Source organism: Eurosta solidaginis, chromosome 3 (genome assembly GCF_040869045.1).
Source record: "Eurosta solidaginis isolate ZX-2024a chromosome 3, ASM4086904v1, whole genome shotgun sequence".
In the NCBI taxonomy this organism is placed as follows: domain Eukaryota; kingdom Metazoa; phylum Arthropoda; class Insecta; order Diptera; family Tephritidae; genus Eurosta; species Eurosta solidaginis.
This window is the reverse complement of record NC_090321.1, coordinates 179,998,153-180,023,424: the sequence shown is the minus strand read 5'-3', so window position 1 is coordinate 180,023,424 and position 25,272 is coordinate 179,998,153. Positions and strand designations below refer to the sequence as shown.

The 25,272-nt window shown below is 34.8% G+C and overlaps 1 protein-coding gene across 2 annotated transcripts in view; it reads left to right on the top strand.

Moving 5' to 3' along the window:
• NaCP60E (Na channel protein 60E) overlaps nt 1–24,191 on the top strand; it is a 641,026-nt gene extending 616,835 nt beyond the window's left edge. The window contains exons 26-34 of one of the 2 annotated variants that reach the window (XM_067774083.1): nt 170–303; nt 1,225–1,894; nt 1,989–2,348; nt 2,561–2,669; nt 2,734–2,915; nt 17,285–17,403; nt 20,297–20,509; nt 20,589–20,780; nt 23,446–24,191. In XM_067774083.1, the coding sequence (XP_067630184.1) occupies nt 170–303; nt 1,225–1,894; nt 1,989–2,348; nt 2,561–2,669; nt 2,734–2,915; nt 17,285–17,403; nt 20,297–20,509; nt 20,589–20,780; nt 23,446–23,993 (2,527 nt within the window). In that variant the 3' untranslated portion in view covers nt 23,994–24,191. Of the gene's footprint in view, nt 1–169; nt 304–1,224; nt 1,895–1,988; nt 2,349–2,560; nt 2,670–2,733; nt 2,916–17,284; nt 17,404–20,296; nt 20,525–20,588; nt 20,781–23,445 lie in introns of both variants that reach the window. The other variant, XM_067774082.1, reaches the window with a different exon arrangement.
• Nucleotides 24,192–25,272: the final 1,081 nt, after the last annotated feature.

The window sequence follows — 25,272 nt, the reverse complement described above, 5'->3', positions numbered from 1 at the left end:
ACAACTGAAACACATGAAACAACATAACAACAAATAAATGTTAACGTCTCAAACCAAAACACTTAACAATTAATTAACACAATAAACAATAACAACGTGTGCAACTTATTAAACAAAATATGGCAAAAAATTTTATCACAACAACGACACCCAAATAAAAACCCCACAGATTTGAAATAGCCATATTTGTATTAATTTTTTTAAATATGTTAACAATGGGTATCGAGCACTACAATCAACCACATTCTGTGTTTTTTATACTCGAAGTAAGCAATGCGTTTTTTACCACCGTTTTTGGTCTGGGTAAGTATTGTTAACAAACTCTATATTTTGTTGAATGTTATTAATTGTTCAAGAAAACCGAAAAAAGGACGTGAGTACGAAGTACTCGTAAAGTTTGATGTGTAAACATTCAGCAGTACATTGGCTGCATGTATTTAAATTAATACATAAGAGATTTCCCAGTGTTTGAAATTAAAACACTGTGCTGACTACTGTACTTTATATGTAACGTGAACATAAACACAATATATAAGCGAACCTTATATCAACTGCTGAAGGGAATATCACCCTATCTCGTTTCGAAAACGCGGTGTCTCAGAAAACTGTTGTCGGTTTCGGTATGGTTGTGGTTCTTGTTCCGATTCTAGTTTCAGTGTCTATCTAGCTCTGGATTGAGTTTCAGCTCTGCTTAACGTTCCGATTTGCTTGCCGATATGATTTCGGTTTCGGTTCCGTATTCGGTTAACTTTTCGTTTGGTTTCTGTGTCTGTTTGGATTCTGGTTTCGGAGTGCGTCTGGCTCCAGTTTTGGTGTCGATTTTTATTTCGATCATGGTTTGGATTTCAGAGTCGGTATCGGTCTGGTCCCGCTTTCGTTTCTGGTTAAACTCTCCTTTCCATTCCTTACGTTTCCATGCACGGATTTAGTGTTTGATTGCGCTCAATCAACAACTCAACCATGTACATTGTTCAAACATTACGGTTACGCTTACACTTACATCGTGCATTCCGCCATACCTTGAGCAAGTATGTTTACACATCAAAAAGAGATGCATGTCTTTGGTATATTGATATGTATTTATGTAATGTTTAGTATATATGTATAGCATATTTCTAAAATTTATTATTTACATTTGTATGCGTTTTACCTTAATCCAATGAATTGCACCAAACTAAATCCCCGTATTTCGTTTGGCCTCCTCCTCCACCACCCACACAACAGAGGCGATCGTGAAGATAATCGGTTTGCGTTATCACTATTTTACTGTACCATGGAACGTATTCGATTTTCTACTTGTGCTTGCATCAATTTTTGGCATCCTCATGGAGGATATCATGATCGATTTGCCCATCAGCCCAACCTTGTTGCGTGTTGTACGCGTCTTTCGCATCGGTCGTATACTGCGTCTCATTAAAGCGGCCAAAGGTATACGTAAACTATTGTTCGCTTTAGTTGTCTCACTGCCGGCGCTATTTAATATTGGCGCATTATTGGGATTGATCACCTTCATCTATGCCATATTAGGCATGTCATTATTTGGTCATGTTAAGCTTCAGGGCGCCTTAGATGACATGGTGAACTTTCAGACATTTGGACGCAGCATGCAGCTGTTGTTTCGTTTAATGACCTCCGCTGGTTGGAATGATGTGCTGGAATCACTAATGATTCAACCACCCGATTGTGATCCCTTCTTCAACAAACAAACAAATGGAGACTGCGGCCATCCCCTATTGGCCATCACATATTTTACTAGTTTCATTATAATCAGTTATATGATTGTGATTAACATGTACATTGCTATTATTTTGGAGAATTTCAATCAGGCACATCAAGAGGAAGAAATCGGTATAGTTGAAGACGATTTGGAGATGTTCTACATCAGATGGTCCAAGTTAGTATTCATATTTTTCAATATATGCATATTTTAATTTAAATATTTGTTGCTCTCAAATATAATTCAATATACTTTCCGTTTTTCATTACAGATACGACCCACACGCTACACAATTTATACACTTCGGTCAACTTTCGGATTTCATTGCCTCGCTCGATCCACCGCTTGGCATTTCGAAACCCAACACTGTAGCGTTGGTCTCATTCAATTTGCCTATATCGAGAGGTAATAAAATTCATTGCCTTGATATTTTACATGCTCTGGTCAAACATGTGTTGGGTCATGTTGAGGAGACGGACAACTTCAAGCAATTGCAAGAACAAATGGATGTAAAATTCAAGAAACAATTTCCCACACGTAAAGAGTTGGAAATTGTTTCATCGACACGTATTTGGAAGCGTCAGGAGAAGGCAGCTACAACTATACAGAATGCATGGCGTGAATATCAGCGGTTAGTTAATATAGTAAAATAATGAATTACGCTGTCGATGCTGCTTTTTAATATTAATAAATACCATGAACGAAAAGTTAAAATGCGGCCTAAATCTTCTATATCGCGCCTTTATTTGATTTTCTATTTGTATTTACTTTTCGACTTAAGATAACGATACCCCTATTTCGGGTTAATAACAATACTTTCGAATATATTTACTCTGTTTCTAGGATGAAGAAGGAAAAAGAACGTTCCAACTCTGGTGATAGCATGACTCAAACATCCAGTCCCGGTGGATGGCAGTCCAAACTGTCTGCGCTAAATTTCTTTCATCTTCAAGTACTTATACAAAGCATACTTCTAGTATAGCAACAAATAACCACAAGTTCAACTCGTCCCCTAGGTCAGTCGTCGTGGCACACAATGTTCCAGTCGTGCATCCTCACGCAAATCTTCACGTGCCTCTGATGCTTCAGATCTTAGCGAATTGGCTGGACCTTGGCTTAATTTGCCTTTAATGTTGGTATCTGGCGCTGACGATGTCGTGAAGGATATCAAACAGCAAAGTGATGAACTTGGCAAGCGGTACTAATAATTTTAATAAATTTTATTAAAAAATTATTTTTTTTTCTAAACGAATTGGTGCCTTGAACAAAGTTATTTTCAATTAATCCAGTTTTCTTTGCAATTTTTGACGAAACCATATACAATTATATATACAAAGTTACATACTCTTTATATAAACATATTAGCTAACAATTACTTATCACCATGCAGCAGTTTTTTGTTAAATTATCAATCAATTGTTAATTTGTATTATCTTAAGTCCTATTTCTAGAATGCCGTCTTGTATCTCCCTAACATATGAGTCATTGCTCGCAGATTTGGTCTCAAACGTTTTACGAAGTGGCTCACAATCAAGTGATTTAGATTTATTATCGAATTGCAATGATTGTGCAAGAGGTAATTGTAGGCAGTAGATAGCGTAATTAAGACGTAGATTAGTCAACAAATAATTTTGGACAATATTTAAATTATCTACATATCAGCATAAACACATTCATAAGTATATTGCGCAATTTGTGCAAACCTTGCATAAATCGTATCACTCGCATTAATATTTCAAAGATTTATTCATTTGCAGTGTAAATTATGTAAAGTAATGTAAGAGCATAGTGCTTACAATTGAAAAAATTAAACTTTTTATACTCAGTGGTGATAGCATTTAGGAGGTTTTATTATTGTCAATATAATTAATTAATTGTAGTTTGCAACGGCATAAAGAAGGAAAACATTACACACATGGTTTTTAAATATCGCATGAAAAGTTTCCCAGTGTAAATTAAACGGGTTAAATTTCTTCGGCGGCCGCCGTGGTGTGATGGTAGCGTGCTCCGCCATCCACACCGAAGAACCTGGGTTTACGCCCCGGGCAAAGCAACATCAAAATTTTAGAAACACGTTTTTTTCAATTAGAAGAAAATTTTCCTAATCGGGGTCGCCCCTCGGCAGTGTTTGGCAACCACTCCGAGTATATTTCTGCCATGAAAAGCTCTCAGGGAAAACTTATCTGCCTTGCATAAAGCATGTAGGTTCCGTCCCGCCAATTTGTTGGAAAAATCAAGAGGAGCACGACTCAAATTCGAAGAGAAGCTCGGCCTAATATCTCTTCGGAGGTTATCGCGCCTTACATTTTTTTTATTTAAATTTCTTCGGATGTAAATCGCACCAAGTATAATTTTTTTTTTGGAACACAATGTGCAACAGTACTTTTTCGTTAGCGTAATGTGAAAATGTGCTAAGTCACTTTTTATGAATTTTACAGGAAACGAAAAAAACTGAATAATTTTTGAAATAACCTTTTTTTCAAAACTGTGAACGAGGATACCTTAGTTGCAATACTTTTGAGTGTAGAAGCTTTGAAAAAGATAAATAAAAATCATGTATGCTAACCCAGCAGCTATTTTATGACTTAGCACAATTTCCTGACTCAAAACAAATTTTTTCTCCTGACTTAGCACTTTTTACTCAATATGTTTCCCCATCAGTCATCAACTTTAATGATTGAAATATAACACTAAAACTATATATTTCACAAAAAATACTATTTATTTGTGAAACTATTTCTAACTATTGGCGGCCACCGTGGTGTGATGGTAGCGTGCTTTGCCTACCACACCGAATGCTCTGGGTTCACACCCCGGGCAAAACAACATCAAAATTTAAGAAATAAGGTTTTTCAATTAGAAGAAAATTTTTCTAAGCGGGGTCGCCCCTCGGCAGTGTTTGGCAAGCACTCCGAGTGTATTTCTGCCAGGGATGCACCTTAACGTTAAGCTAATCGTTTATCAAAAAATTTCCACCGTTTCCGTTGAAACACTTCGAAATATTATCGATAAAGAAATTATCAAGATAAATTGTATCTCGTTTTTAACCGAAACGAAAAGCTTTCGTTAACGTTAAAAACGTTAACAAAAACGTGATACTTTATGTTTGAATTGTGCTGGCAATGCTATAGCCATGGTGAAGCCGTAAGGTGGCAACAACGAGCGCACATACACACACAAACTCTATGTAATTTGTTTGTGTAATTCGTTGGTGGTAATGTCAAAAATACTCTGAGAAATGTTTGTACTGTCAAAATTCATGAGAAAAGTTGCAATCAGCTTGGCTAATGCTTTCACCTTTAATGACTCCGCCATCAATCAGCTTTGCCAGCATAGTTTGAAATTAATAATCAACATAAACGATTTGATTTCGTTTTGATATGGCAGAAAACGAAACGAAATCATTTCGTTAATTTGACGATCTTAACGTTAATAAACGAAACGAAATGACTTCGTTTCGTTTATTAACGTTGATTATCGTAACGAAATGATATCGTTTCGTTGGTTAAGCATGCCTGATTTCTGCCATAAAAAGCTCTCAGTGAAAACTCATCTGCCTCGCAGATGCCGTTCGGAGTCGGTATAAAACAAGTAGATCCCGTCCCTCCAATTTGTAGGAAAAATTAAACAAAAGGAGCACGACGTAAATTGTAAGAGAAGCTCGAATTAAAATCTGTTCGGAGGTTATCGCGCCTTGCATTTATTTATTTATTTTATTTCCAGCGGTTCTGATCTGGACTCTTTTGCCGGATGGTTCGCAGACAATAACTTATTTTTAAATTCAAACAAATGCTGTGTTGTGTCGTATTCCATAAAGACAACTGCCACATACTTTATCTACAAACTAAATGCTAAATCTCTTAATCACTGTCAAGAGAGTAAAGACTTGGTTGTAATTTTTGACTCCAAACTCTCTTTCTAGTCACATTGATTTCGTTGTTTCAAATTTTGTTGCAATGGTTGGGTTCGGTAGACGTAACACCAGTGACTTTAAGGACCCTATGACGTTGAAGCCACTTTATATATCTTTGATCAGAAGTGGTATTGAATATTGCTCAATAATATGGAATCCTTTCTATGAATCTAGCTCCTATAAAATTGGGAAAGTTCCAAAATTTTTTACAAAATTGCTTTACATATGCTTCACTGGCCAGACGGCCTCCCATCATATACCATCAGTTGCAAATTGCTTGGTCTTCAGGCTTTGCATGACAGAAGAACTTTTATCTCACTCATGCTTGCCTATAATGTAATAAACTTTAGCACGAATTGCTCTGATTTATCTAATTTGTTCATTCCATATATTCCGCTGCGTGATATTCGGCATAATAGATTATTTATAGAAATAACTCATAAAACAAATTATGCTATGAATGAACCTATAGCTAGGACTATAAATCTAGCAAATCGATTCAGTAGTGTTATTAATTTTAATAACAGCTTATATAAGTTTAACCTTGTTTTCTATTTTTAACTAGTCTGTAAGAAAGCATGTAGTTATCGACATGTAAGAATTGAAGTAGATCATAATCAGCGCAAAGCATTTATCATACACCAAAGGCATGTATCAATTGGGTAAATCCAATTTCAAGGGGTTGCCAGCACAATATATAGCTTCTCCAACCCAATTTTTAACTCACCGAGGCTCTGGCGACCCCAAGTTCCTCATGGTGGGGAGGGCGGGATGGCCTAGAAGGTTTAATGTAGTCATATTAATCGTTTCCGAGATGGTGGAGCTAGTAGTACCTTAATAGTGCTTTGTTACCGGAACGTACCGGATCTATATCCGGCAAAACGCCATCAACATCGGTAACACTCCCCAAAGCCTTCGGGGAGTGTCTTTATCGTTAATACAACAACAACAACAAAGCATTTACTTTTGGACTAAATGAATTAAATAAATAAATAAAATGCGCGCAGAAAGAAATGACTGATATCATTTACAGGTTGACTTAGCACATTTTTTTTAACAGCTGACGACTTAGCACATTTACACATCATTGCCCACACCACGTAAAAATGAAAAATTTAAATATTTGTTTTTTTTTTGTGATCGATGTATTTTGAATTTAGTTTTAAAACTGCATTAAAATACAATTTTTTAAAAAAAGTGACTTAGCACATTTTCACATTAAGCTAACGATATGTCAAAATATTTCACTAAACCTCCAATACCGTCACAAGACCCTTTGCCATGTCCTGCTACAAAATCACTGTAATTCTGAAAAATAACAACAAATGAATGTTTTCAATAATAAATGAGATATTTTAATTAATTTTAAGCATTTGGCATTGATCGCCTTGTATGCTGATATGTATTGCATCAATAAATGGGGGAAAATGTTTAATATTCAAAATTCATATCTCGAAAACAACAAGTTTCGGCTAATAGGCATTTAGCCAAGTTGAAATATGAACTGTTCACTCAATAAAGAAAACGTTTAAGCAAAAAAAAGATTACGTTTTTTGAGAAATTAATTTTTGAAAAAAGTCAAAAATTGTTACTAAATACTAAACAAAAAAATTTTTTTAAACTATATGCTATTGTTTATAAAGTTATATAAAAGTAAATATAATAACGAAAATTTCAAAGAAAAAATCATGATAATCGGTTAATTTTTTACAAAGTTATTGACAGTTGAAAAAATAGGTGAATAAACTATCGATTGAATTTTATCGAATTCAATTGCCGATAAATCCGAAAAAAATTGTTTGAGGCAAAAAAAACACGTATTTCATTATTTTGACCAAAGAACAACATATTAAAATTTCATCGAAATCAAGAATCATGTCCTGCGCTGACCGAGTGTCTTGAAATGGAATGAGCCTGTATATATAAAATTTATTACTTTTTCGGTAGTAGGGCAGTTTAGGGGCTCCACCCTATCTAAAATCTTACCAAGTAGGATTATTATAAATTTATTTTTACCTGTATTGTTAAGTTTTTTTCACTTTTCTCAAAAGGTTGATTTTTGAGTTATACCGTTATTCCACACATCCCCTCAATTTCAACTCTATATGATAGACCGAGATGATATAGTAATATCTTAAAACAGTTTGGTATTATTTAGTCGAATTTCTATGCAATGATCATTTTAAATTTCCAATATTTTGCTTGATTGATTATGAAATACGCAGAAAAGAATCATAAAATATTTATCGAATGAAAATATGAAATTAGACCATATTCGCATAGTTAACTTTTTCAAATAGTTTTGTAGTATATGTCGCCCGTTTTCTGGTAAACAGATGTAAACATAAATTTTAGTTTTTCAAGATTTTAAGATACCTCACAAGAGTCGACTGGTGAGACTATGTTCACATGTATAGCATGCTCCTAGAGGCAAAGATGATCAGGCCAGTAGTGAATTCACTAACTTATAACGGTGCGATTTGTCGATATTTTAATTAACGATTTTGTCGCTTGACTTATCGATTGTACTATTCACTAACTTTGTTTTAAAGACTCGCAATAAATGGCATTTCGTTTTAATAGTAGAAAGGTGGCAGCACAGCTTAACGAAACCTAAAAAATGCGAAGAGCACGAAAGGAATGCCAAAAATAAATAAATTCTGTATATTAACTGCTTTTAAAAGTAATTATTGTGCAAGTTTTTACATATTGTAAATGTGGTATTAATTTCTTTTTTTTCTCTGTTGATATCGCAGTTATTCTTGTACTCCTTAATTGACCATCAAGTTGAGAAATAATATCATGAGCCAAGTCTGGGGTTAGCCGGTACAGCTTTCGAAACTCCGTTGCATTCAAGTGGAATGGGTTATCTACTTCTCTAAGAAGGTGTCTGTCCACTGGCGATGGACTTAGTAATCCTTCATCTTGTGATAAAACGTACGCCAAGTACTCAAAAGCAAATTTGATTTATAAAGCAGCTTTTCGTGTTTGAAAGTATTTAATTAAAGTTCCGATTTTCTTTTTTAACTAAAATTGGCAGAAATGTTAATTTCGTGATTTATAACGCAGCCGATTTACTTGCCGTTTATTTAACAACACAGCTTATCGTCGATAAAGAAATATCGATACAAAATAGTTACTAAATAACAAAATCGCTACAGTTATCGATTCGCAAATAAAGCGATGGCAAATGTGTTTAAAAAAGTTAGTGGATTCCACTACAGAGGTAATAAAGTTGTATGAAAAAATTAACTTTTTTGCGTTTCGCGATGTAATTAAAATTTTGAATTACATCTGTTTACAACAAAACGGGCGATATAGTCTTTTTTGGTTCCTTTTTTATAAACTTCGTATAGAGTGCCATTTTTGGAGACGCTAGAGGATTGAAATGTTCTAATAGAGAGGGTATCGATTAAAATCTTTGCGTAAAGACTTTCGCTAGTATGTTATGTTAGGCTTTAAAGCTTTTTGAAGTCGTGACCCATCACGACTTACGAAATTTTATTTAGTCAATTAAAGATCCAGTACAAGATTACTCAAATTCTCAACACTTCGTTCGTTATGGTATGGGACTGTTTTGCCAAAAGGAGGACGAAAATTGTTTGGCTTTAATTTTCAATTGAGACACAGAAACTAATTCTTGGTTGGTCCTTCGGTCGAAATAAATGACATCAAAAACTGTTTCAAACTTACCCGCTGGTCATTTGGTGTCAAATGCGTTTCCATTATGTCGTCGATAAAAAAGTGTGAGGTCAAAACCCAAGGTGAGTTTTTGTGTTCATTTATTACACAACCCTTTTTAATATTGACTGTTGTTTCACAGGCTCCTTCAGGCGTTATTTATTGTTTGGACGTTAGTTGGCAAAAGAAAATAAATTGCATTTTAGTAAATTAAACTTCTATGTCAAATTAGCGAAATTTCTTAGCAATTATCGTTTTTACTTATTGGTAAATTTAATTGTCCTTTTAGCATCAAAACGTACGGCAAACGTATTTGACGACGTATGACAAGCTGTGTTCATTGATATGACCAAGTTTGTCCTAGTGAAAAGCAAACATTCGTATTGTCGCATAACTGACCGGAATCGATAAAGCAGTGAGCGGTTTGTTTAAGTATTCATGGAAAAGTTTATGTTGTTCATACCGTTTCATATAAACTGTCGATTATTCCATTACTTCTATTCTGCTTCCTGAATGAATATACATATATACCTGTTGGAAATCGTGCGGAGCGTTAATGGTTTAATGAACGAACTGGTGCTAATCGAATGCGCTGTTCATATATGTATGTATTTGAATAAGCCAACCAAAGGCCGCGACTATTTCAGAAAGGTCTGCAGAGGAGGCAAATTCGCCATTTCGTGGGAAATTACCATGTTAAAAGTGTCAGTTGAATGCACTACCGGTGGACAAAATTAGTACTAGTGCCGTCTCTTAATGCAATAGTTCTACGCTAGTTCGGTACTAGTGCAATTCGCTGCAAAAGCCTCCAAGTGTATTTTTTCAGAGAAGCTTTTTAAACTCACCACTGGGTATGTAATGTTCGGTTTCACCCGTTTCAACGTTCTTCATATTGTAATGTAAATTACTCGCTCTCATTATCAAAAAGCATTCATACATACTTTGTTATGTGCGTATGCAATACAAACCTAGTCCTAAAGTGAAATGTCGACATGAAACTTTCATTGTTTGATTAACCCTCAAACCAGCAAACTTTAAATAATGATCGGAAACGGCTGGGAATTTTTTTCTAGCTTAATTAGGACATAACAAACTTAATTCCGTCAACAAAAAGTCAATATGTCGTTTCGTTTGTCTGCCATGTGAGAAATAAGAAACAGTGCCTCCAGGCACTCTTGTCGGTTAGAGCAAAACAAATTAACACTTACAATTTTTAGTAAGGAACAATATTTTATTTAAATAAGTTTTAATAAACAATGAATAATAACACAAATATATTATTTCTTTGCATGATATTCCCCGAAACAATTTTTCGTGACGGAGCAGCATAAAAGTAAATTACATACTTCGCAGACACATTGAGTTTGGGAGTTTTTACAAAGTTTACACCATTTTTTACCATCTTTTTTCTCAAGCCATTTCGGAAGATGGGTATTACCGTTGAAGCGAACATCATCAACAGGATATGCAGCTTTTCTGTCTACACTCAGAGAATCAGGTAAAGTAGTTGGTTGGCTTGTTGAAGATGGACGACCCGCCTAACGCTTTTGATTGTAGCTCACAAGAGCAGCAGCGATTTGTTCTCTGTAAAATCTTTTCTCCTTCGTCAGAAATATTACTGGAATCATTTATCTTCTCTATATTTATTCGCTTATAAAGAAGGTAAGCGTTCGTTGCAGCCATATCAATAAAATGATAAAAAAGGCGCGTCATTACATCACGTGTCTTGGCTCTCACGTGATATCGTCCCATCAAAGCATCCATAAAGTCGACGCCTCCCATATGTCTGTTGTATTCCCTAATTATTTGTGGGCAATCGACTTCAATGTTTTGCTTCTTCTTCCTGTCATATCGTTTAGCCTTAGCTACTTGCTCATTCGGATTGCTTCAATCGAATGGCTCAACTCCTACATAAGTCGAAGCCAGCCTGACCGCTTGATTGTCCTTCCACAGAACAGTACTAATATCGATTCCATATGCAGAGCTCACGTACTCTGTTGAAAACCCACGCTTTTTCTTTGCTATAGCACTGTCCGGTGGCAATTTGCAATTTGGGATGCGATTCACTCGAATTGTGCCAAGACCAAATATGCCACGAGCTCGCAAATAAACCAACAGAGGTAACGACGTATAGAAATTGGCGAAGTAAATTATATGGTACATGAAGTCATTCACAGTTTGGGATAAGCGAACTACAACATTTGCTGAGCTGCCTAGATCGGGACAATTTGGTAGAATAATATTGTCTCCTGCTCCATTGTAGATTTCAAACCTATATGCGTAACTATACGAATCGCATACTACGAACAATTTGACACCCCAATTGTGGGGTTTGTTTGGCATATATTGTCTTAGATGATAATAATCTTTTTATAGCTTCAAATCGTTTCAATGGCATTGTTTTGCGAATGGGTTCGAAAGGGTTCTTTCCCCAATAGCTTTCTAAATTCGGGTATCGATATATTGACATATATAAATGAATTCCGATGTATTGACATATTTCATCGGCATTCACATTGAATTTTGAGTTGATGTCCCCACTTAGAGCACACCGGTTAGTCTCCTGAACAATCATATCAATTATTTCTTTAGAAAAAAAATAGAGATATAATTGTCAGGTAAACGTGTGGATGTACGGAATGCGACCTCATTTACATGAAGTTTAAGAGCTGTATTGCGCCACATCAACTTGCTAAACTCAGCGGAATCTTTGGAAATTGATTTAGTGTCTGAAATAACGGTAAAATAAATATAAAGCAAGATCGCCATGGGCAAAGATGGGGGAGATATACTTACTTCCTACAAAACCACCATTGGTTGGCACTACGACTGGACCGGTGTCTTCTGGTCTTGATAACGGCGAACGAGCTCTCTTCCTTTGAACTGGAGTTGAAGTCAATGCCGTGTAGGTTGCTGTAATCGCATCTGCTGATGGAATGTCAGCTTCATCGGCAGTAGCAGTATCTCTGACTGTAGATGTTGTAAGTGAGTAATTAACTGCTTCGTTGAAAAAATTTGCACTCGTATCCATACCTCGAAGGCATTGGGATATCAAGTGTTCGTCCTCTGAACTTATTTCCTCTGGCTCGTGGTTCAGAGAACCAGAGTCTATTCCACTGTTTGAATCTTCTTCATCACTTGTCACTACCGATTCCATGATTTCATGGATTTCTTCGTCTGATAACTTCGAAAATTTCACACGCGACATCGTACAGCGGTTTAAAAACAGTATATTTGTATTCACTTTATGAAAACAAGTTATGAAATAAAAGTAAACCCGACTATATAGAGCACTTTTTAATAAAATCAATGTGTAGAAAAGTTCGCGCTGAACGACAACAGTGCCCTGAGGCACCCTTTAGTTTTTGCACTGTCGGGCAGAAAATTCCACTAATTTTAAAACTTTAGATATTAAATCAGCAAGTTAATGAGCACAGCTTTACGAAAAAAAATTATCAAGCTCCGCACACTTCTCAAAAATAAAATGTTTTGATATTGAAAATAATAAATTTCTTTATCCAAAAAAACGACCGTTTTCTCCACCTGTTGCACAAAACTGAGTATAGAAGACAAACCCTCCACCCGATATTATTTTAATTTGAGAAACAAATTTCACTAGAAATATGGGCGAGAGAGTTGAATTCATTTTCTTAAGAAAAAATATTTTTTTCACACGGAAATCTTGATATTTGTGATGCATGCCCTGAGGCACTCTTACTGGTTAGAGGGTTAAGTCTAATTTTCAAAAGTAAATGCTCATTCCTTGTGAAGTTGATAAATTGTATTATTAACTTATGTAACAAAAATTTGCAATTATTTCAGTTCATAATAAAAATCAATAAATCAAGCGTAAACAAATTCGATGAATACAATTTGTAAGTAGTGGCTAAACTATTTTTAAATAAAAATGTATTTATTTTTTTTTAACATTTTTTTAATTCCTAACTTTTGAACAGAACTAGGTCGATGTGATTCCTTTAACAGTTTCTGAGAGTTGTGAATAGCAGGGAAAGTAACGATTTAAATTTTTAGTATAAAAACCGCTTTTTAAATTTTTTTAGTTTTAGTTTGGAAATTTTTCGAATTTCTTACTTTGTTCGACAAATATTCGAAATATAACTATTGGTTTAGGATCAGAAGAAAACACTCCAAAAATAACAGTTATTTATGAGTGAAATAAATATAAACATTTAAAAAATTTAATTGCAATTGCATTGTAATCGCATATACCCAGATCTGTTAAAAAAAAATAGGTATTTCAGTTTATTTTAGTGCTGTAACATAAATTATAACAAATTAGCTAATTACGCTTGTAGTGAAAGACAAAAATTACAAAAAAGAAATCTAAAACTTCACTTGCATATTAGAGTTAGTTAGTTATGTTATAACTAATTGAAAAGAAGAAAAAAAACTTTAGCAATCCCTTAACCCTTTCAATACCTTCCATACATTTGCAAAATATCTTCTTACAAGCTGCCCGAAATCTTTCTTCACGCCTCCAACACACCAACTCATGCATCAGCAAATGTCAAGCATAGATTAATTTTTCAACACAAATACATGCATTTCAATTTAAAAAAATATACATACATACATACGCATGTACCTAATTAGAAAATACAATTTCCAGTGCTGAGCCACACATATGCACATGCATATATGAAAAATTAAATAACGGTCAACATGAAAGTGGGACGAATTTATTTTTTTGTGCTCAACGATCTTCAAAATGAATTTTCGTAACTTTTAAAATTTGGAAAATTCATTTTGAATATTGTTAGGCGCAAAGAACAGGCAACGAGTTAAAAAGGAATGTGATAAAGTGATGGAACAATAAATGTTAATACATTGAAATAGTTAAAGTTTATTGTGTGAGTATTTCCGATTTAAAAATTATCCGTATTTTATTTCTTATTGATTTATACTTTTTTAAAATCTGCTGTATTGTATTATTTCATACAGAGTTGGACAAAAAAGAATAAAATATAAATAATTTTTTCTCGATTATTTACGAATACATATAATTTGTTATTTCAGGAAATTTTATTTGAGTGAGGAATAAATTAGTTTGTTCTTTATTCTAATAATAAATAAACGCGAAAAGAAACTCTTAACATACAAAATATTTTTTTGTTACATTATTAAAGGTACAAACCATGATTATGAAAAAAAAAACATGATTAAATTACTAGACTTGTTCTTTAATGTCAACAGATCTTTGACCCTCCCAAATTTAAAAATCAAAACGGGTTGCTTTTACGAAGTAAGGTAAGCGGGGAATAATTCAAGCCCCTTTACCGCAGTAGAAAAGTACCTTAAATAGTGTATTAGTAATGATAGAATTTTGGAAATATCAACAAGTTTTAGGGAAATTATTTGTCTATTACCCAATATTTAGTGAAGTGATAGAGTTTTATTGCTTTTTTCATTATTTCAGAACTTGTTTGGAGGTCGCCGTACTTTAGAATTTTATTCAAAGACACACTATCTCAGAATTTGTTTCAAAACCGCTCTATCTGAGCATAAATTCAAAACTTTTTGACATGATAGGGCGATTTCGAACTGGAACACGATATAGGATGATACTCCACTTTGCAGTCGACAAGATCTAACAAAAAAACTATAAAAATTACTCAATTTCTTAGAACTTGAAATTGAGGCTTTGACTCTACAGAAGAGTTGAGCTACCTACGCAGGGAGTGTACTAACCTATTTATTTTGATACTTTGACTTTTCATGGAATCATTTCGGATTAACCGTTACCTTGGAATATTCGGAATATGTTAGTGTGATGATACTATCTCATGCGGTCCGAATATACGAAACATAAATTTAATATTCCAAATATAAAAACGATTCCAAAAATACTTAAATAGAGACCGCTAATATGATCACTTTGAAACTTCTTGTCCATTCCGTCCCCACCCCTTGGTTACATGAGGACCTTGGGGTCGCCAGAGCCTCGGTTGCTAAGTGTGTGTGTGATACATTCATATTTGTTACAGGATTCCCCTCGCGTAGGTTAGGTTGATAATTGGGTTGCGGAAGGTGTGAAGCTTTAAAACTTTGAATTGCGCCTATTAACCCCTTATATCTCCACTAATTAATGTAAATTCGATTTGGGAGCAAGATGGCAGCAATTGTCAAAAATTTTGTAAGCCGAGCAAACGTCTTGTGATTGAATCATGTTCTCAATCGGAAAATTATTCAAAAATAAATTATCTTCAAAAATGAATAAATTAACTTTGAATAATTTTTTAAGGTACATTTTCATTCCAATAATTGTCTAAACAAAATTTTATTCGGACATTGCCCAACTCGGATTTTAATGTCCTTAGACTTCCTCATTATATGTAAATGGGCGTGGAATATTGGAATCAGCCGGATTCCGTGTGACGAATATTGTTGTCTAGCGACGTTGAGTGAGATTGGTTGTTTGCGAGTAGAAGAGCAGCATGCCTGTGTGTAGGAGTAACTTTTTACAAAGCATACTTATAGGCCGAAAGAATTCAAAGTTATTACTAATTTTATTTATTTTGTTGGGATAGGGAAATTATACCGATATACAAAGTTAACGAATGGTTGAAACGATCGCAACCATATGAGATTACACGATGTTCTCAAAGTTCACATGCAAATGTCTAGACCCCCAAAACCGCGATCCATCACAGGTCTGTCATCATAAACTTGTTAAATCACCAATTTTTTAATCCATCAGAGGTCTGCTATCATTGTTTCTTTACTGTTGTAATTGGTTAAAGTTGCCGGTATTTTTCATATCATAGCAGAACTGTAATAGGTATCTTTTGTTTGTGATCGATATGTGGTCATCACGTACAAGTAATTTTACCTGCAGGGTTCTACGAAGTCCTCCTAGTTGTTTGTTAATACAATCTAACTTTTATTTTCTACACCTTTTAAAGACTTTTAATGAGAATAAGCAAGTTTTTTATTTGCATCTCTTACGTTTTACCTGAACCCTTTTCCTACCGACCTTTAAATATCTGTGTAACATACATAAGGATAATTTCCCCAGGTAGCTATAATACCCAACTTGCCAACAAACAAACAAAAATTTAAAAAACCGAGTGTCCTTAGAAAATATAATATATCCTGACATTATATATCCTACTGCTTTTATTACTAGCCGTTGATTGGGACGATTTGAACACCAATGGCATAACATGTCTTATTTTTGTGGCATAAGCCATAACAATGGCACTGCGCATTAAAAGTTGCAAAAAAATAACTGTAAAAATATATATCATTGAACAAACGTAAAACAGGTGATAGTGACAAGAATTGCATTTTTGCTGATTTTTTTTTTTTTTAATTTCTATTGGGATACATGATCCCCATTGTAGTGAAAGATTTGAAAGCTGTTGAACCAAGTTTAAAACTTGAGCCAATTTCTTAACCTCCGATTAGCTTTAACAGGTAGCTTATTTGTCAGTTCACCGAATGATTTCTGTCAAATAATCCGCGGCTCCGTATTAAGTGGAGGTTGAGAAAACGGGATTAGCTGAAACTATTATGAGAAAGTTTTCCGAAAATATAAATATTTACAAGATCAATTATGAGGACTTGAAACTTTAAGTTGCTGTATATTTTTACAGTTTTTACAGGGTAGTAATAACTATTATATAACTAACTATGAACACCTACTATAATCTTCAGCTTCTATAACCAATGGCTTTCGTCAAAAATTTGCAAAATTTCAAACATTTTCTTAAAAAATGCACCGATCGAATGCGACCAAGCCATAATAAACAAAAGCCTAAAACGAAATTTTTATTAATAAAATATCACTTAAATTTATTTATTTTTCATACTTATTGCTTCATAAATTTGCCACACACGCAATCGTACAACGCCAATTGTAAAAAAATATATATATATATATATGTATGTCACAACAACAACAACTACTACTACCACAACATCAACAAAAACATAATGTATAACAAAAAAAGCGGTAGCATTTTTATGGAAGCGCCTCGAGCTAATCGTCGTCGAAGCTTTTATAATTTCTTTTTACGTCATCAGGATGCTGTCGATGATAGCTTAACTTCGCCATCAGTACATAGAAAAAGTAATTATTTGAAACTTGAAAAAAAAAAAAATTTAATAAAAATTAAATACTAATAAAAACACACAGAAATTGAAATCATTCTAACGCAATAAGGCCCTTACACAAATTCCAATCAAAAATTTTCAAAGCACAAACCACTTGAAATATCTGTTACTTTTATGTCAAACATTAGGGTGGAGCGAAACGAAAGTAAATTGTAGGTTCAAAATAAAACTTGTAAATTTTTCTAAGCCTGTAAGAGAAAATTAGCTCTACCACCAAATGGAGTTTTTTTATTTCGCTCGAAAAATAAAAAATGCTTAACATATCGTCCCAACAAAATAAAATACCCAAAAAGTAATACGTTAGCTTAATGTGAAAATGTGCTAAGTCAACTTTTACCAATTTTACGGGAGACGAAAAAAAAGGAATAATTTTTGAAACAACCTTTTTTTCAAAACTGTGAATACTACAGTACTTTTCAGTGTAGAAGCTTAAGATAAATAAAAATCATCATGCAGCTATTTTATGACTTAGCACAATTTCCGAACTCAAAACAAATTTTTTCTCCTGACTTAGCACTTTTTACTCAATATGTTTCCCCATCACTCCTCGCCTTTAATGATTGAAATATAACACTAAAACTATATATTTCACAAAAAATACCATTTCTTCGTCAAGCTATTTCTAACGGTTCTGATCTAGACGCTTTTGCCTTTGCGTAGGCAATAATTTATTTTTAAATTCAAACAAATGCTGTGTTGTGCCTTATTCCAAAAAGACAACTGCCACATACTTTAATTACAAACTAAATGCTAAATCTCTTAATCTTTGTCAAGAGAGTAAAGACTTGGGTGTAATTTTTGACTCCAAACTCTCTTTTTCTAGTCACATTGACTTCATTGTTTCAAAATTTGTTGCAATGGTTAGGTTCAGTAGACGTAACACCATTGACTTTAAGGACCCTATGACGTTGAAGGCACTTTATATATCCTTAGTCAGAAGTGGTGTTGAATATTGCTCAATAATATGGAATCCTTTCTATGAATCTAACTCCCATAAAATTGTGAAAGTTCCAAAAATTTTTACAAAATTGCTTTACGCTTCACTGGCCAGACGGCCTCCCATCATATACCAGCAGGCACAAATAGCTTGGTCTTCAGGCTTTGCATGACAGAAGAACTTTTATCGCACTCATGCTTGCCTATAATGTAATAAACTTTAGCACGAATTGCTCTGATTTATCTAATTTGTTCATTCCATATATTCCACTGCGTGATCTTCGGCATAATAGATTATTTATCGAAATAGCTCATAAAACGAATTATGCTATGAATGTACCTATAGCTAGGACTATAAATCTAGCAAATCGATTCAGTAGTGTTATTAATTTTAATAACAGCTTATATAAGTTTAAGCTTGTTTTCTATTTTTAACTAGTCTGTAAGAAAGCATCTAGTTATCGACATGTAAGAATTGAAGTAGATCATAGTCAGCGCAAAGCATTTATCATACACCAAAGGCATGTATCAATTGGGTAAATCCAACTTCAAGGGGTTGCCAGCACAATATATAGCTTCTCCAACCCAATTTTCAACTCACCTAACCGTGGCGAATCCTGTTTCATTGACAGTCGATGCTCTGGCGACCCCAAGTTCCTTATGGAACTAGGGGGTGGGGAGGGCGGGATGGACTAGAAGGTTTAATGTAGACATATAAATCGTTTCCGAGATGGTGGAGCTAGTAGTACCTTAATAGTGCTTTGTTACCGGAATGTACCGGATCTATATCCGGCAAAGGGCCATCAACATCGGTAACACTCCCCTTCGGGGAGTGTCTTTATCGTTAATACAACAACAGCAACAAAGCATTTACTTTTAAACTGAAAGAATTAAATAAATAAATAAAAAGCGCGCAGAAAGAAATGAAATGAAATTTTTTTTGTGATCGATGTATTTTGAATCCAGTTTTAAAACTGCATTAAAATACAATTTTTCAAAAAAAGTGACTTAGCACATTTTCACATTAAGTTAACGAATAGCTATTTTGGTTTTCGGTGTTCGTGTTCACAATTTTTTGTTTCGCTCCATCCTAATACATACTTAAATACACATGCATACATTTATGTTGTATGTATTTTTCTATCTAAAATTGAACTTAATAGCAACTTTCTTTTCATGAGTCATGGCCATGCCCCCATATCCCATTATAGATTGTAGATGAAAATAATAACCTTTTTTGTTTATTGACGTAATAAAATTACAAATTAACCTCACAGTCATTTGTAAATAACTTACACATTTATAATTACTTTTAAGTCTGTGTGGGTTTACTCTTATTTTGTGTATGTATGCGCATGTGCCCAATAAATGTTTCAGTACAATGTTAATTGGAAAAGCATATCAATGGTTAGTTCTCAAATGCATCTCAAACAACCATTGATATAATCAAACTTAAAGACACATTTTGCTACTCAAATTGAGAAATTTAATATGTTCCAACGCATTTGAAACATGAGCGGAACGAAAAATGATTATCTAAAATAAAAAAACTTGTACTCAAGTTGAAAAGTAAAGTTTGATAGATGCAAAACAAATTTCTCTAACATTTGGGAATTCTTCCAAATCAAAGTGTACCAGAACGGAGTGGAGTTGAAATAATTTTTTCAAATACTTCTACACCTCTACTCAAGTTAAAAATGTTTCAGAAAATGTTAGGCCTGAAATAATAAACAATAATGCTCAAACTTTTGACAATTTTGTATTCTGTTATTTATTGGGTGCTCTCTACGATCCTTCTCCATGTGTGTTTGTATGTGAATTTAATTATTAATGTATTTTGTCAACGGTTTTGCATTCCCTTAAGCAATGTATGAATATTTTTCTTCACCCTCCTTCTCACACATACTGCGCAGGCATTTCACCAGCTACAGCAACAACAATTTCCACCACAACCACAGCCACCGATAGACAAATCCAACCGCAAATGCAACAACACCAATTACCTACGCAAATAGCGCCAACGCCAACGCGTAAACGCGCCACAAGTTTTATACGTAAAAAGCCACCGCTTGAAAGAGGTTTGTCAGCACAAAGCGCTTTAAGAGTTAACAAAAATGCTTTTGTCTGTATGTGTGTCGATGGTATTTATTTGAATGTTTGAGCAAATTTGACTTAAAATTGTTTTCTTCATTGATTTTATTTTAGCGGATACATCGACACCGGAAGTGATTGTAACAAAACCATCACCAGAACAACAAATGGGACCGAGTGGCTTGAGACCGGATAATGCCACATTGGTACATGTGTTGGTACATCGTGAGAGTGAGGAGTATAAGGATGAAGTAGGTGATGAGTGTGGTGGTGGCAGTAGGGGTATGCCGGTACTAGTGGGAGTTGGTAAGTTATGTCAACAAGTTTATTTAAAAACTAGGAGACTGTTAAGTCCTTAAAGCTTTAAAGTTTTTGTAGACATTTAAGGTTCAAATTAGAGTTTCTGAAATCTTGATCAATTTATCTCAAATTATTATTTTAACCTTTCAAAGATTTTGAAGTTTAACTTGCTACGCGTTACGAACATGTAGTGAGTTAACAATTTACAAAACTTCATCTCAATAAATCAATCCGTTTTCGAGATATTAGAGGGTATATATAGGAATGACCATAGCAAAGTTAAGTAGCAACCCTAGGTACTTAAAAATATTTATATATGGGCAATTCACAAATTATCCTATTCGCGGTATGTGCTATGCTTTTGTGTTTTATTTTTTTAATGGACGTTGTGGCAGTGCGCTGCCCTCAAGTGGCCCAATGAAACCAGGCTAATCCTGTTCACGCGATCAATTTATATATGTGGGAACGTACCCAAATTACGTGACCTCTTTAGGGGGAGGAGGGTTTCTTTAGGTTTTACACCTGTTGTGAGACTTTGTCACGTAGTCAATAATCTGTAGAAAATCTTGAAATTTTTTTGTGGAATTTATTTCGCGTCAAAAATGTCCATGAAAAATCATCAGAAAAACGTGCACGGTAATGCAGTGGACGACGTGTCTCGCGTGCGACCTCTGTAGGTCCTCTCCAGAAGACCAAAAGAGATCTTATGTATCGTGGAGCAAAGCGCGTAGTGGATAGACATCGAGGCTTTCGACGAGGAAAAAATAATCACGTCTGAGGAAACTCCTGATGCTACTGCTCCCATAATCTACGATGTATCCCAGTGGCTTGATGCTGGAAGCGTATTCGTTAAAGTTGAATTAGATGAAAATAAAAAGACTTTATAAATTAAGTTGTTGTTCGGTTATGTTTTTAAATACATTTTTTCTTCTTAATATTATTAACTTATAATTATATGTATGCACGGACGCGTCGCGTAACGCGGCGGGTGCCGAATTAATAAAAATAAATATAAATCAAATAAATTTTTTTTTAAGTTAGCAAAAAATTATTTAAAATCATACTTATGAACTACTACGTGAAAACTAAACCCTTTAGTGGGAAGAGGTCTTAAAATATACTACCGGTGGTCACCGAGGGGGGATAAAAAGTTTTAGAAAATGGGTCACCTAGTTTGGGTACGTTCCCTATATATAATAACTTTTTTTTGTGTTTTTGTTTTTGCCGAGTCTTTGATGGGCAGCGGTTTGTCAAGCGTCGAGATCTGAGACTGCTCAGCTACAGACGAAATCTCATCAGGCAAGCGTAATGCTTAAAGAGAACAGAAGCAATCGTTTTATACATTAATTATTAAGAGTGGTGAGAACAGTCTTTTTTATAGAAAAAAAGGAGTCCGAGCTATCAAATGTGTTTGAGTAAGAGTTACAATCTTGGCATAAACACCGAAAAGGTTCATTTAGTTCGAAATTCGTTCTACATTTTTTCAGCAGGAGAGGTTTGAAGTGTCTCGAAGTCTTAGAGGGAACACAAAACTCACTTCATTCAGAAGGAATGGGCTTGAAATTGTTCCACTTAAAAGTTTTATCATAAATACTACACCAAGCATTTCCCATCGACTATCAAGAGTTGTAAGATTGATAAGCTTTAATCGATTAGTATAAGGTGGAAGATTATATAAAGAGTCCCATTGAAAATTTCTTAAGGCAAATAGTAAAAAAAATAAATCATACTCTACAAGTCACTTATCGTACCTGTCCTGCTATATGGGGCAGAAGCATGGACCATGACAACAGCAGATGAAGCGGCTTTGGGAGTGTTCGAGAGAAAAGTTCTTCGAAAGATTTATGGACCTCTACGCGTTGGCGATGGCGAGTACCGAAGAAGATTTAATGATGAGCTGTACGAGCTATACGCAGACATCAACATAGTCCAGCGAATTAAAACGCAGCGTCTGCGCTGGCTAGGCCATGTTATGCGAATGAAAGATGATGCTCCGGCCAAGAAAGTGTTTCTATCGGAACCCACCTATGGAAGCAGAGGTAGAGGGCGGCCCCCACCCCGTTGGAAGGACTTAATAACGCGGATTCCACAAACAAATTTTTTTATTTGGAAACCATGAAAAGAACTCTTTTCTTAAAAATTTTACATGAATCCGACACTTTTGTGAATTGCTCAATATAATTAAGCAGTAAAATAACTTCCGTTTGATAAGCATTTTTACTTAAAACGTATATCAGCTTGTAAAAACTTTCTCACTGGCAGGGCTTACATGAATAGTCTGCTCTGTTCCTAGTACGTTTTACGATCAGGGAATGAAAACCATTTTCAATCAAACGTTAACCATGCAGCTGTCAAACTATTCTTTAATATTTAATAAATTATGAAAGGGGGCGAGGCGTAGCGCCATGACACGTACAAGGTGTGTTATGAAGCTACGTATGACCCGCTTTGGGCTAAAATTTCGTATGCAATGTCTAGTACACGTCTATGAAGCTACGCCTCATGTGCATCTTCCCACATATATTTCCTTAATCTGCTTCACATGCTTCTGGGCTATTGCGATTTTAAAAATTGATTCCGATCACGGATCGTATAAAAATTAAAGATTTGAACTTAAGATTTCCCAATTTTAACTCTTTCAATTCCTCAAACCACATTCAATGTTTTTCAGCAGACAAGTGCAAACCACCACAAATTCACATTAGTCCAGGTTCGGAAGACATACGTTTCGATGATCTCTTGACAATGCAGCAGCCGGTCGTGCAAATAATGGTCGATAGTCCCAAGGACCCACCGCGTGGTGATTTCTCTGATGAATTTCAAGACTCCATAGCACGCGTTTACGAATATGCTTCCACCACCGATGTAGGCGTTGACGAAAATAAACCCAGCCGCAAAGCTGACACTCACGTTGACAAACAGATATCACCAGCTACTACGACGATTGATTTGAATGCACCAATTGATGTTAACATACAGGGTGACACTTCGAAAGTTTTTTATGATTATAATCCACAAGATGCCAATGAGATTATAGTGTTAGAGACTTTGACAGAAGACTCACCACCTAAATCGGAAGATATAAAGTTGCCGTGCATTCTTTCTCCAATAACACGAACTCAACCAAGAATATCAGTACCACCATCACAACCTGAAATCCATGTCGAAAGCACAAGTGATACTAGCGCGTCCGATGACAGTGATAAAGCGATTAGATGACCTTCAATACATACAGCACCGGTGACAGAGAGCTCTGGCTCATCAAGCACGAGTTGCTGTAGTTCTAGGCCCATATCCACATATAGTTCCAATTCGGCGGCAGATGCATGTGGTGCGTTACCCGATATGCCAAACGATAATGAACAACAACAACAACCACAGCCATCAATGCCAACAACTGCTTCTACGTCACTACCACCTGTGCCATCGGCTATTGATGAGAGTGTTGTGCAAGAAGTTGAATATGATGTTCATGCTAATGCTGCAACGAAACCCGATTATTCACATGGCAGTTGACAATCTCGGGCATGAGGACTGTTGTCTTTGATATATCGGTGCGCCAAATTAGCTATCATATTTACGTTTATTATACAATGTTGATATGAAATTTGATTGAATTTTGATTACATAACATTATATATTTTGGTATAAAAAAAAAGTTGTATGCATGTATGTAGTCTGTAATAATCCATTTACGAATACTCAAACGATTTGTATGTATGTATGTATGTCGCCGTTAAGCGAGATCATGAACACGCAAATTAAGAATATTACCTAAAAAAATCATACATGTACACAGGTATAGGTATTATATACATATAAACTAATAATTTGTTTAAGGAAATCAAATGTTAACAATTACATACAATACAATAGTACATACAATCTTATATAGATATCCTTACCTAACAGGCAAAAGCTCGTAACTAACTACTTAAATTTTTCCAATTATGATGCTAGTTATGCCCTTTTGCATTTCAGGTGACGAAATGTGGTGTTGTCATTAGATATTAAGTACTAGTAGATTAAGTTGCGTCAACGTTGCGACTTGCAAAAAGTTACAATTATATATATAAGGTAGTTAAGTTATAGTTAAGTGTTGAAAATAAATATGGTTCATACGTACAGCTGTGGTAAAAGAATTGATCCAAAATTCAAAATAATATCTATTGTTCGCAATAGTGTTTAAACTTTTTGAAAAAATATATCACCCCGTAGACGATATTTACCTTGTTCAAAGAGCTTACCACTTATTTTATCTCTGGAATCGTCTGAACAAAACAGCTAATCTAATGGGCCAATTTTCGAACTCAAGTCTTAGAGATTTTCAATAATTGTTCGCATTGCTATAGTGTTTGTCATGCAAACCAATGCAAACGTTTATGCCTAGAGACAATCAATACAATGGTATCTAACTCTAACCTTGTTGTTGTTATTGTAGCGATAAGGTTACTCCCCGAAGGCTTTGGGGAATGTTATCGATGTGATGGTCTTTTGC